This window comes from Euprymna scolopes, chromosome 46 (assembly GCF_053919585.1).
Source record: "Euprymna scolopes isolate OS-2025 chromosome 46, ASM5391958v1, whole genome shotgun sequence".
In the NCBI taxonomy this organism is placed as follows: Eukaryota; Metazoa; Mollusca; class Cephalopoda; order Sepiida; family Sepiolidae; genus Euprymna; species Euprymna scolopes.
Genome location: NC_136527.1, coordinates 109,460,312 through 109,474,916, shown reverse-complemented (window position 1 = coordinate 109,474,916; position 14,605 = coordinate 109,460,312). Strand labels below are relative to the sequence as shown.

Genomic DNA, 14,605 nt, shown 5'->3' with positions numbered 1-14,605 from the left:
TTACCCTACACCAAAAAGACACACACTGAATAACGGATAAAATTAAACCTTTAAAAACACTTGCAGGTGGTTTTAACTAACGTGAACGTTTTCTAGGTCAAACATGACATCGAAAAAAAGAAACACAAAAAAAAAACTAACGTAAGGCAAACGAACGATGAAAACAGAAAAACGAACACGTGAAAAATGGCTTAAATAAGCCTGTTTCGATATTAAAATTTTAAAAATCGGTGGGTACCCAGGTGTTTTTGGGTGTGTGGTCGGGGGTGGATAAGCGAAGTAAAAAAAAAAACCCAGAAAAACGATCGTTACATGAAAAATGGCTTAAATAACACTGGTTCAATATTTAAATTTAAAAAATCAAAAAAAAAAAAAAAATACATCTCACACTAAGATTCGAACCGAAAACGTTTAGATAATGAACCAACGTGCTAATCAACTGACCTAACGTGACGTACATAAAATTTAATCAGTTTTTCAACTATTTAAAGTAAATCAAGTCATGACGTCATCTGACGCATGCGTAGAACCGGTAGTCGTCACAAGTTTTTGTTGACCCACCCGCCCACCCCGTCGAAAATTGTCGATTTCGGGGTGAAAAAAATGAACATTTTTGGCCAATTTTTCGATATTTTTCAAGCTAAGGATGGAGCTTCAATATGATACAGAGTTTGTGAATTTTTGTTGTCTGTCAAAGGTTTTTAGCAGACACACAAACATACACACATACATATATACATTTTCACTTTTATATATATATATACTAGCGAGGGGTAACCGGCGTTGCCCGGGTGTTTTGAGGTGTGTGTGTGGGGGGGGGGGGGTTAAAAAAAAAAAAAAGTAAGAAAGAGGATCGAACCCGAACCGTTGAGGCAAAGTTGTAAATTAATGTGTGAAAAAAAAAACGTGCGACGTTAACCATTGCCCCACCGCGAGATGCTAATGGAAGCACGTTTGAATTTATTTAATTACTTGGATTTAGCAGGTGCCCATTTTAATGAGTTAATGAGGTCAAGTTTGACTGCGGGATAGTATTCATTTACTGCTGAACGCTTTTTTTTTTTTCCCCAAGATGTTATAGGAAAAAGACTAACCCACATGCGTCGAGCGACAAATATTGAATATTTCTCTTCCCGAAATCGAGCAAATTAAATAGACAGGCGAGCTTCGTTGTTAACTGTGAGATATTACGATTTATATGTGATATAAACAGTTTTAAAAATTTGTGAAGCGAGGGACCGCTTCTCGGAAAGAAGCCTTTTGTAGACACACAGAAAAAGCGAACACACATACATACATACACACATACATACACACACACATACATACAAATACACACATACATACATACATACAAACACACATACATACACACATACATACATACACACATACATTTTTGCTTTTATATTTATAGATAGATAACATTTATTTGCTGTGTGTTTCATTTTTTACCATTTTTTTTTTAAAAGTTGTGAACCGACCGACCGCTTCTCTGAAAGAAGCCTTTTGTAGACACACAGAAAAAGCGAACACACATTCATTTTCGCTTTTATATTTATAGATAGATGATAACATTTATTTGTTGTGTGTTTCATTTTTTACCATTTTTTCGAATATTTGAAGGACATTATTGAATTTTTCCTCCGATTTCATCTGAAGTTGCTGACCATGTCCTATAGAAATAATGAAGTAGAGAATTAGACTAGGCTTTACTTCCGAAGAATTGGGCAACGGACATCTGGACCATTTGTAAGAAAACGTAGGATTTGCGTAATAATTCAGCACGTGTTCAGTTTGATATACGAAATAATATAAATTATTTTTACATCTGTAAGTAGAAATAATAAATCTGGTTTTTAAACGTACATGATCATGAGAATTCCTATTATACTTGGTTCCAAATTGGGTGGCGATTGTATTTATACCAAATTTCCACCGCTTAAAAAACAAATGATCGAAGGCAAAAATTAATAATACTACTTTGTATTGAAAAATTAAATACCGGCATCGATTTAAGTAATAGAAAATTGTCATGAGGTGCCAGAGAAAATGGAAACATAATGTATAGAACAGAAGATTGTGAAGTCAAAGAAAGAATGTAACTGTAAACTTTGATGCTGAGTTCAATCCTGAACGAAGGCAGTGAAAAGTAACATTCAAAACAGAGAATCAGCAACTATGTCCCAGAGCCTAGCTGGAGTCCGAACACGGCACCCCCGTAATAATAATAAAGGATTGGTTTCGAGACTCCTAACAAACGGTTCGATACAAAACACCTGATGAAGGCCGGAGGGCAAAACTTGCATGCATATTTCTCAGTTTCTTTTCATATTATTTACTTCACTTTCTTTTTTTTTTTTAAGGAATTTTACGTTATTTTTATTACTGGGCAATGCTGGATACATCTAGTAGATAAACCGGGTTTGTATTACTGTACACATAGATTCGAAAAAGTTGTCAAAAAACAAATATATAACAAATAAATGTTATCAAAGGCAAGATAAGTTACTTTTCTGCCAAACTGGATATATTTTTCGTGTTTTTATTCAATGTAACATATTTATTCAGCTCGAAAAACATACAGTGTTTACCGATGTATTCGAAAGTTCAAGATGGCGTCTCACACCCTCTTTAACACCGTAAGTATGGAAAAAGGTGTTATAAATAAAAAATTATACAAAATACTATTAAAAACCCGCCGAATATATGTCAACCTATGTCACGGTAACATATATTGAGCGAGTTTTTAACAGTATTTTATCCGGTTTTTTATTTATAACATCTTTTCCCACACTTACCGTGTTAAAGAGAGAATAAGACGCCATCTTGAATTTTCCAATACATCGGTAAACACTGTATGGTTTTCGAGCTGAATAAACATGTTACATTGAATAAAAACATGAAAAATATACCCAGTTAGGTAGAAAAGTAACTTATCTTGCCTTTGATAACATTTATTTGTTATATATTTGTTTTTTGACAACTTTTTCGAATCTATGTGTACAGTAATACAAACCGATAAACCAAATAAAAAAAAATAAGAGATAACTCAGCAATAATTCAAACTTGTGGCTTTATGTTGTAATGCCTATGAATTCCAATTAACTGCTTAAAATTATTCTCTATCTGAAAATAAAACTACTTGATCAATTTATGTGAATTTTGGAATATGATATTTTCGTTTCGTCATGGGTGCATACATGTTAAATGTTTTTGACTCCTAGTGGGGGTATGACATCAATGATTTTGACGATCATTTTTATAACCACTGGCTGTGCTAACCAACCAATGAAAATCTTCCAAAGTTACTATAAAAATTGTCGAATTTTGGATTCAATCAGTTTGCCATTAACTACGTCACGGACCGCATTTGATTCTTGGTCGCCATCTTTGTTACTGGCAATTACTTTACACTCAGTATCGGGACTGCACTGCGATCTTCTCCACCGCCATCTTTGTTCAACATGATGTCTTAACACTTAACAATACATTCTGCAGATCTTTCTTTATTTTTATTTTGTTTTAATATAGGAGGAATTCTGAACAAGAAAGAGAAACTAGTGGTCGGTGCATCAGCGTATCCATAAATCGATGTGGACAAAATTCAGTAAAGTCCAGAAAATCGGGTTAAAAAGAAAAATCAATATATTGACAGTTCTGGGTAAGAAACTTTGCCCATGGAATTTTTGTTCAGTTCTAGCTACTGATGAAGTGTGGAGGAAGTTGTTCGGTGTTGCTGTAGCCAGGCAAGTATTCGTTGCAAACGTTTTATATGGAGGGACTATAGATTGGAGCTCAGCCGAGCATCTACCGTAAAAGCAATAATTATTGTATGTTTAATTTGACCAATTCTTAAAAATTACACTTTTTGCTGAATACGCCCCCCCCCTCAAATCAGGGTGTCCAAAAACTATAAATATGAACCCTACCCCCAATCAACATAGTAAAATATTAATATCCCCCTCAACCTGCAAAAAAAAAAAAAAAAAAAAAAAAAAAATTATCAATACGACCCCTCCAAAAATCAATATAGTAAAATATTAATGTCCCTCTCTATCTGTAAAAAAGAAAAAAAAAAAAAAAAAAAAAATCCATATCAGCCCCCCCTCCCACCAAATAAAAATATCAATATAGTAATATATTAATATCCTCCATCCACCTGCAACAAAAATGTAATAAAAAAATAATCAATGAGCCTCCCCCCCAAAAATTAATATAGTAAAATATTAATATCCCCCTTCATCTGAAAAATATTTTTTTAAATAATCATTATGAGCCCCCTCAAATGAATGTAGTAAAATATTAATATCCCCCCTTCATCTGCAAAAAACAAAGAATAATCAATAAGCCCCCTCCCCCTAAATCAATATAGAAAAACATTAATATCCCCCCTCCACTTGGAAAAAAATAAAAATAATCAATATGAGCCCCCTAAAAAATCAATATAGTAAAATATTAATACCACCCTCCATTTGTAAAAAAAAATAATGATAATAATCAATATGAGCCCCCCCCCAAAAAAAAATCAATATCCCCCCTCTACTTGCAAAAAAAAAAAAAAAAAAAAAATTAAATATGAACCCCCTAAAAATCAATATAGTAAAATATTACTATCCCCCCTTCACCTGAAAAATTTTTTTTTAAATAATCATTATGAGCCCCCCCCCAAATCAATATGGCAAAATATTAATAGCCCCCACCCATCTGAAAAAAAAAAAAAAAAAAAATTAAATATGAATCCCCTAAAAATCAATATAGTAAAATATTACTATCCCCCCGTTCACCTGAAAATTTTTTTTTTTAAATAATCATTATGAGCCCCCCACCCCAAAAAAAATCAATATGGCAAAATATTAATATCCCCCACCCATCTGAAAAAAAAAAAAGAAATCAATTAATGAGGCCCCCAAAATCGACATAGTAAAATAATATTTCCCCTCCACCTGCAAAAAAAAAAAAAAAAAATAATATGAGCCTCCCTCAAAAAATCAATATAGTTAAATATTAATATTTCCCCTTCCACACGCAAAAAAAAAAAATCAATATGAGCCCCCTGCCCCAAATCAATATGGTAAAATATTAACATCCCCCCTCCATTTGCAAAAAAAAAAAAAAATAATCAATATGAGCTCCCCCACCCCAAATCAATATAGTAAAATATTAATACCACCCCTCTACTTGGAAAAAAAAAATCAATATGAGCTCCCCCACCCCAAATCAATATAGTAAAATATTAATATTCCCCTTCACCTACAAAAATCAATGTTCCCCCCCCCAAAAAAAAAAAAATCAATGCAGTAAAATATTAATACCACCCCTCTACTTGGGAAAAAAAAAATCAAAATGAGCTCCCCCAAAAATCAATATGGTAGAATATTAATATTCCCCTTCACCTGCAAAAAAAAAATAAATAAATAAATAAATAAAAAAAAAAAATCAATATGAGCCCCACCCCCAAATCAATATAGTAAAATATTGATACCACCCATCTACTTGGAAAAAAAAATCAATATGAGCTTCCCTAAATCAATATGGTAAAATATTATTATTCCCCTTCACCTGCAAAAAAAAAAAAAAATCAATAAAAAATCAATATGGCTACAAATTGATGTTTCCTTTATTCTGAAAGGCTCCACTCAAATTACTTACCTCTGGTATTTTATCTCTGCTAACAACTATTTTCGTAGGAACTTGGGGTACCTGAGGGAGGAGAAAAGCGAAGACAAGAATTAATGAATATTACTAGTTGAAAATTTTTTTTTTTTTCCTTTAGAAAAATTTTTTTTTATCATTTGAAAAAATTTTTTTCATTTAAAATTTGTTTTTCATTTGAAAAAAAAAATTTTCAATGAGAGGAGAAAAGCAAAGGCAAGAATTAATGAATAATACTAGTTGAAAAAAAAATTTTCAATGAGAGGAGAAAAGCAAAGGCAAGAATTAATGAATAATACTAGTTGAAAAAAAAATTTTTCATTTAAAAATTTTTTTTCGTTTGAAAAAATTTTTTTTTTTTCATTCAAAAATTATTTTCATTTGAACATTTTTTTTTAATTTGTATATTGATATCGTGGGGCTTCAATTCGCGCTTGGGGGGGGGCATGGGGTAGGTGTATCAGAATTTTTGTAGGAATTGTTGACACCCCTAACACGAAACTGCAAATAAAATATAAAAAAAAACTCATTTCTCTTTTAAAAGTGGGTTGTTTATTTTCTTTATGGATTATACTTCCAAAATAAACTATTAAAGTTGTTTTAAAAGTAATAGAATTTTTTTTTAAAATAGTAATGCAATTAATTGAATTTTCCGAACTCAATATTTTTCAATTTTTAAAAATCTATAAGAAAATCTTTCCTACCTTCAATGACCCGGGTTTTGAGAGATGGATGCGAAAGCGTCTTTCCCTTTGTGATTGTTTTTTATACTAATGGATAAATCATGTGACCCTAGACCTTCTATAAAATTGTATGGGTTGACTAGCTTGTGTGTTATTTTTTACCCCCATCTTTACAATCGGTTCACACCGTGTCTGAAGTTGCTCCTTTTCTTCTTTTTCCTTTTCTTTTTTTCTTCTCTTATTTACAATTGGGACACCGTCTTGGTAGTTCCTTTGTTTTTTCTTTTCTCAATCAATTATTGTATTGATAAAGAATTATTACGGGACCACAAGGACTAATACCTGAGGTCGCAACCGACGGCATCTGTTGCAAGAGGTAAGACGTTCTTTTTCTCTTTCTCTCTCAGCCAGTTGTCATTGATGTGTTAGGATAAATTTCTTAGCCTCAGACCTTGGTCCTTGATTATACCTTTTTTATAGCATCCTATTAAGAAGTCGCTATACATTGCAACAGATACTGTTTTTTATATTAGAATGAATTCTTTACAAGTTGAACAATCATCACGGTCATCCTTATTGGAAGATCAGAGAGTCACTCGTACGATGATAGACTTAACACTAGAAAATCTTAGTGGACTTGAACCTCTTGAGAGAGATGTATTAGAACTTCATAAACGAGACATTCTCCAGTGGCTCCAAGAGTTATTGCATATTGACAAGAAAATAATGAAGGAGACACCATCGATTGAGATGAGGAGCTGTTTGACAGACAGTTTCACTTACAAAACCAGGGTGAATAAATTATTGTCGCAGTTAGATGCTTCCTTACCGGTTCCAGAGATCCATTCCCCTTTACTAACCTTAACTCCTCCCACTCTACCTTCCCCAGCTCAATCTGGCATTGAATTAGCGAAGCCTAAAATAACATGTCCAACATTTACTGGCGTTGATAAAACCAATAAATTTGCCCTGCGGGATTTCCTAACCCGTTTTGAGTTTTGCACATCTGGAGTGAGCTCAAAGAAGGAAAAACTCATATGCCTTAAGGCATATGTGATAGGTCGGCCATTTCATCTGATCCATCACCTGTCAGAAAATGACCATAATTATGATGTGGCCATAAATATTTTAAAGGAGGAATACTGGGACAGAGAAGCCATTAGGGAAGAAATTTTTAAAAGAATAGTGCAGTCTACACCTAAGGTGGACAAGTCTTATGAACAACTAAAGGAATATCTTTCCCAGGTTCAGTATGAACTTGGTGAGTTAGATTCAGACTATGGTTATGATTTTTTAGTTGAGGACTCCGGAAGTGGATGTCTGGTGGCTCATATCCTATTTGATAAGATCCCTGATGAGATAAAGGCAGAGCTCATTAGAGGCTCTAGTACACCATATCCTGGCTTGAACTGCATACTGCAGTATAGTCACAAAGCATTAATCCGGATTAAACCTATTTCAACTCCTAAGACAGAACTGATTCCACGGTTTAAGCCAAGGTCAAATGCTGTTTGGACGAGAAGCCCACCTAAAAATTCTGCATTACAAAGTTTTCACGCAGACCTAGACTTGGAAGACAAGATTCCTTATTGCAATTTTTGTGCAAGAAGTGGACACACTAGTTCTCAATGTACTACCTATCCCTCATACAATGAGCGCCTGCAACGCTGTGGGCAACTTGGATTGTGTGAATTCTGCACAGTTGCCAGCCATGATCAGAAAGCCTGTCCAGGAGTCAAGGGATTTAGATTCCCTTGCAGGTATTGTAAGTCTCGGAGGCATTATGCTTCTATGTGTCCTCAATTTGTACTAGAGGAAACAGAAATAAATACTAGCATAAGTACAAAACTTGGGGACATTCAAAACCTACTGCCAATGGTCAACATCACAATTAAAAGGGGAGCCTCCTCAGTTTCTCTGAATTGCCTTATTGACTCGGGCAGTCAGAGGTCATATTTCTCTGAAAGGGTTCTTCAGCACCTGAAGTGCGATCCAGACTCATGGGAGGAGGTGGCCATGGACGTTGTGACCTTTGTGGGGAGAAAACGCCACGTTTTCAAGCAGTTAACAGCAGTTGTAGAGGTCTTGCCGGGAGTAGCCCCCCAACTACCTATTCTAATTGATTGCGAATTGAATCTGTCTCACAAAGTACCAGACCTTCCTCTGGTTTGGGAAAACCTAAGAAAACTGAATTATACCTTTGCTGCAGAGATAGAGAGTGGCAGTGTACAATTGTGGGGTCTCATGGGAATTGATTTGATTCAATATATGCGTCCCATGAAGATAACACGATGCATGAATGGTGCGGCTTGGCAGACATCCGCTGGCATTATCCCCATAGGAAATACAAAACATTTTTTGCATGAGAACCAAATCAGTAAGATTGCTATAACTCCGGGAGCCTTGAGCTATGAAATTGACAGGCAGTACTATTGTAACGATTCTTTGGTTAATAGTATTGTGAATCCTGTTCCGACCTATGTGGATCCATTTGCCGACACTTTTGAAGGAAGCACTGTGGATCGGGGCTTGGAATGGATGTTTAGTCTAGAATCCTTGGGACTGCCTGACATAGAATCGGTTTCTGACTATGACAATCAAAAGATGGAAGAATTCATGCAAAACATAGTTTATAAAGATGGTCATTATTTGGTTAAATTGCCTTGGCATAAGGACAGGTTATCTCAGGTTCAATCTAACCATCATATAGCACTTAAGGTGCTGGACAGAGTAGTATTCAATTTAAAGAAGAAGGACTTATATGAGGAGTATATTAAGGTTTTTGAAGACCAAGAAAAAGAAGGGATAATTGAACCCCTAGAATGCTCCCCTCAGGAATACAAGCATTATGTGTGGGTTCCACATAGACCCGTGTTCAAAGACGAGCATACAACTACAACTAAAATTCGACCAGTTTTTAACTGTTCTTTTAAAACTAAGAACTCTGTCTCTCTAAATGATGCTGCTTATCCTGGGATCAACTTAACAGGGGACATGCTTGATTTAACTCTGCTTTTCCGAACAAATAGGTATGTATTTTTAGCAGACATCAAGAAGGCATTCTTGATGATTCGATTAGCTAGTGAATCTGATAAGAATAAATTTTGTTTCTTTCTGCGAAAAAATAATAAGCTAATGTGTTATCGTTACACAACAATCTTATTTGGGTTTAGTGCAAGCCCATTCATCTTGAATTGCATACTAAAATTTCATGCTGGGCGTTATCCTTTGGATGATTGCACTGGGATGTTACAGTCTAATTTTTATGTAGATAATCTGATTAAAACAAGCAATTCCTTGGATGAGTTAACGGGCTTGTATACACGAGCAGTAGAAAGATTGCAAGAAGGAGGATTCATACTCCAATCTTGCAATTCTAATCATACAGAATTACACGATTTAATGAGGAGAGATGGTACTCTTGTGAGTCACAGCTGTCCTTGGGAGAAGGTATTAGGTTATCGTTACGATCCTCTTACTGATACCATCAATATTGCTTCCTATAATTGTAACCCTGAGGCAGCAACTAAAAGGCATATACTGTCTGAAGCATCAAGGATATTCGATCCCCTCTCATTATGTTTGCCGGTATCTATACAGGCACGTACTCTTGTTAGTGAGTTGTGGAAATTAGGTTTTGAGTGGGATGAAATTGTGCCAAGTGAACTTCAATCCAAATGGGCAGTCATCGCCCATGAATTGTCAGAACTTGGTTCTGTTACCTTCCCTAGAAAAACCCTGGACGAAGGAAGGGAAGCTGAATTATTTCTGTTTTGTGATGCATCAAAAAGGGCATATGGATTTGCAGCATATGCAGTCCAGGGGAAGGTTTCATCTCTGGTTTTTTCCAAGGCAAAGGTGGCGCCTCTTAAATCAAAGAGTTTACCAACTCTGGAGCTTTTATCGGCCTTCTTGGCCATCAAGTGCCTCCCGACTTTGTTGAAGGCCTATTCTAATGTAAGTTTCAAAAAGGTATTTCTTGCAGTTGATTCACAAATAGTATTATCCTGGTTGGTCACAAGGCGGACTAATAGCAAGAATGTTTTTGCCATGAATAGATTGAAGGACATTAGTCAATGGGAGGCTGAATTGATGTCTAAATTTGGTGTGGCCATTCAGTTTAAATATGTGCCAACTGCACAGAATCCCGCTGACCTTATCACCAGGGGTATTCCTACCTCTAAACTGAGGGCCAATTTGGAATATTGGGTTTCTGGACCGTCTTGGCTAAAAGACCAACCGATTTCTTGGCCTGAAAATCCTTTGAATTGTTTGAGCCCAGAAAGCAAAAAGATTGTATCTTCGATGGTTTGTGCTGTTTCGCACAGCCAGGAGGAGCCAGTTGTGCAATATGATAGATATTCTTCATTGTCTAAACTATTAAATGTCACCACATGTGTGTTCAAGTTTATTAATAGGTTGAGGAAAAGAGACTCCGACTTTGGTAAGATGGCTCGGACACACTTGATTAAAGTGATGCAGAGACAATCCTTCTGGGAGGAATTAGAATACTTACAAAATCCTTCAGGTAGGTCAATACCACCGAGAGTGGGAAGTCTAAACCTTTTTTTGGATAAGGAAGGATTAATTCGGTCCAAGGGAAGAATTGGGAAGGTCTCTGTATATGAATACGAGATAGTTAATCCCTAGCTTATTGCTAAGGATCACCATCTTACTAATCTCATAATATTGGACTGTCACCACCAGTGTAAGCATCTGGGTGTTCCTGTTACCTTGAATAAGGTCAGGTTATCTGGGTACTGGATACCCCAGGGTAGGCAGGCGGTAAAGAGAATTTTATCAGGATGCTCCTTGTGCCAGAAATTTAACTCTATTCCATTTACCTACCCCAAAATGACTGATTTACCTAAACATCAGGTGAATATGATAAGACCCTTTTTGCACACAGGAGTAGACTATACGGGTCATCTGTGGGTTCTGAGAGGTGGGGAGAGGGTGAAGATGTATATCCTGGTCTTTACTTGTTTGGAGGTGTATGGGAAAGACTGATTAAAACCATCAAGTCTTGCTTGTATAAATTAATTGGACGAGCTAGTCATGATTATTTCGATCTCCTGACAATTATTTCTGATGTACAAAATGCCATAAATGACCGTCCCTTGACTTACGGAAGTTCATCTGACTCAAGTTTGGAAATAATAAGTCCAAATCACTTTTTACGCCCTGTAGTAAACCCTCGTTTGATTTTGAGAATGGATGGGGAGGGTATTTATCAAGTAGAACCTCCCTCTCGGAAACAACTCTTAGAGTCCTTAAATTGCAGGAATGATGCATTAAAAAGATTTAAGAAAATTTGGTACGAAGATTATCTGCTTAGTATAAGAGAGCATGCCCAAAGACAACAAAGAGGGACTTCACCAGTTGTTTGTGTGGGAGATGTAGTCACAATCAAACTCCCTAACAAACCTCGACCATTTTGGGCATTGGGAAGGGTCACACGTCTATTTACAGGAGATGATGGATTGGTGAGATCTGCTCAGATAAAACGAGGAGATGGCTCCTTGCAAGTTCATTCCCTGAAGCACCTCTATCCCTTGGAGTCGTCTATTCAAGAACCCATTGATGGACTTGATTCCTTGATGGGGAATGCTGATGACAATCTGAATGGCTGTACATCTGTACTTGAAGACCCTATTGAAGAGGGCACAGAGCTTGGTTGGATTTGCCCTGATTGTGGTGAACCAGACAATGGCAGTGCCATGATATATTGTGACTGCTGTGATGACTGGTACCGTTTTTCCGGTGTTGGTCTATATCGACCTCCACCAGAAGAGGAGAGTTGGCGGTGTGGAAGTTGCCTCAACCAGGATCCTTCATTATCCCATGATATGATGGTGGATAATTTATTAAATGATGCTGAACATGCATGTATTTGCCCAGGATGTGTTCTACCGGATAATGGTAGTCCAATGATATGCTGTGATGAATGCAATCAATGGTACCATTTCAACTGCGTAGGTATTCAGCAAGTTCCCCCAGAGGGTGAGAATTGGTACTGTTGGAATTGCCTACATTCAATTCACTAACAGTCCACTCTCAGAAAATAGGTAATTATTTACCTCTCCCATTTTTTTTCTTCCTTTTCTCTTTATCCTTTATTTTTATTTATTTACTAGCAGTTCAGCCGGCTTGGCAGTCAAATTTTGACAAAAACCGATTACGAAGCTTGCCCTATGTCTGAATACACTTTATGTTGGTTTGGAATGTTTGGACCAGGGATTGGCTGAAGGTTCAGTTTTTTTTGGGGGGTTTTTGCTTCGACCCCTTAAAACTTATTTTTCTTGGATTTGTTCAATTTATCAAGTTGGATCCATGTCCCGGGAATCTAAATTTAGAATTTTGAGTGTTTGGACCCAAAATTAACAGTTATTTGTATTAAAATGTACTCAGACAACTTCACTGTTTACTATTTATTTATTCATTTATTTTATTTATTTATTTATTTTTTCTCTTGAGACGGGAGTGTATAAGAAAATCTTTCCTACCTTCAATGACCCGGGTTTTGAGAGATGGATGCGAAAGCGTCTTTCCCTTTGTGATTGTTTTTTATACTAATGGATAAATCATGTGACCCTAGACCTTCTATAAAATTGTATGGGTTGACTAGCTTGAGTGTTATTTTTTACCCCCATCTTTACAATCGGTTCACACCGTGTCTGAAGTTGTTCCTTTTCTTCTCTTTCCTTTTCTTTTTTTCTTCTCATATTTACAATTGGGACACCGTCTTGGTAGTTCCTTTGTTTTTTCTTTTCTCAATCAATTATTGTATTGATAAAGAATTATTACGGGACCACAAGGACTAATACCTGAGGTCGCAACCGACGGCATCTGTTGCAAGAGGTAAGACGTTCTTTTTCTCTTTCTCTCTCAGCCAGTTGTCATTGATGTGTAAGGATACATTTCTTAGCCTCAGACCTTAGTCCTTGATTATACCTTTTTTTATAGCATCCTATTAAGAAGTCGATATACTATTGATTCTATTTTTATGATATTTTCAGGGTCAATGTGAAATTTTATGTTCTTTCCAATAACCGAATATAATATTTTAGACAAACGTTTTTTTTTAATTCACGCCCCCCCCCATTTTGAAATGTCTATTAAAAAGTAAATAATTAATTTACTCACCAAAGTGTTATACATCACTAATTGAAGATAAAAGATCAATAAATAATATATTCAAATTTAAAACAAAAAAAGTAGTGTTATTTTTAGAAATTTACCTGTAAAGTCCGAAGTTTAAACCCTTTTTTTTTAAAAAAAACACGTTTTTTTTTTTTTTTTAATAAAACCTTGGTCCTTGCTCCTTTAATTGAAAAAAAAATTAGGGCTTGAATTACATTTTTCGAGGAGTTATAAGCTTCGAAAGATAGCGGGTGGAATTATTCAATAGTTTTCACGAAATTTCTGACACTGCTAGCCATGGTGTTGTATTATTATACACATAGATTCGAAAAAGTTGTCAATTTGATGGAGTAGTTTTGTTGGGTTTGTATTACTGTACACATAGATTCGAAAAAGTTGTCAAAAAACAAATATATAACAAATAAATGTTATCAAAGGCAAGATAAGTTACTTTTCTACCAAACTGGATATATTTTTTGTTTTTATTCAATGTAACATGTTTATTCAGCTCGAAAAACATATTGTTTACCGATGTATTCGAAAATTCAAGATGGCGACCGACTCTCTCTTTGACACGGTAAGTTTGGGAAAAGGTGCTATAAAAAAAAACTAGACAAAATACTGTTAGAAACTCGCCCAATGTATGTTACCATGACATAGGCTGACATATATTCGGTGGGTTTTTAACAGTATTTGTTATATTTTTAACTCCTTTTCCCAAACTTACCGTGTCAAAGAGAATCGGGCGCCATTTTTAATTTTCCAATACATCGGTAAACACTGTATGTTTATCGAGCTAAATAAACATGTTACATTAAATAAAAACACTAAAAACATATCCAGTTAGGTAGAAAAGTAACTTATCTTGCCTTTGATAACATTTATTTGTTATATATTTGTTTGTTTTTTGACAACTTTTTCGAATCTATGTGTACAGTAATACAAACCCAACAAAACTACTCCATCAAATTAAGTGAAATTTTGGTACTGGTCGCGATTAGAGTTCCCTGCCGAACACCCTAAAAAAACACTGACTTCTCCCTTAGTTGCCATAGTAACTAAACGATCATGAATTTTTACCGACTTTGTTTTACTGTTTATGAATATTGAAATAAAAGACATTA

The 14,605-nt window shown here is 35.4% G+C and overlaps 1 protein-coding gene across 1 annotated transcript in view; it reads right to left on the bottom strand.

Moving 5' to 3' along the window:
• Nucleotides 1-14,605, bottom strand: part of LOC145270608 (glutamyl-tRNA(Gln) amidotransferase subunit C, mitochondrial-like) — a 56,864-nt gene that overhangs the window by 41,120 nt on the left and 1,139 nt on the right. The window contains exon 2 of the mRNA XM_080126237.1: nucleotides 5,653-5,703. Coding sequence (XP_079982363.1) covers nucleotides 5,653-5,703 — 51 coding nt within the window. The remainder of the gene's footprint in view (nucleotides 1-5,652; nucleotides 5,704-14,605) is intronic.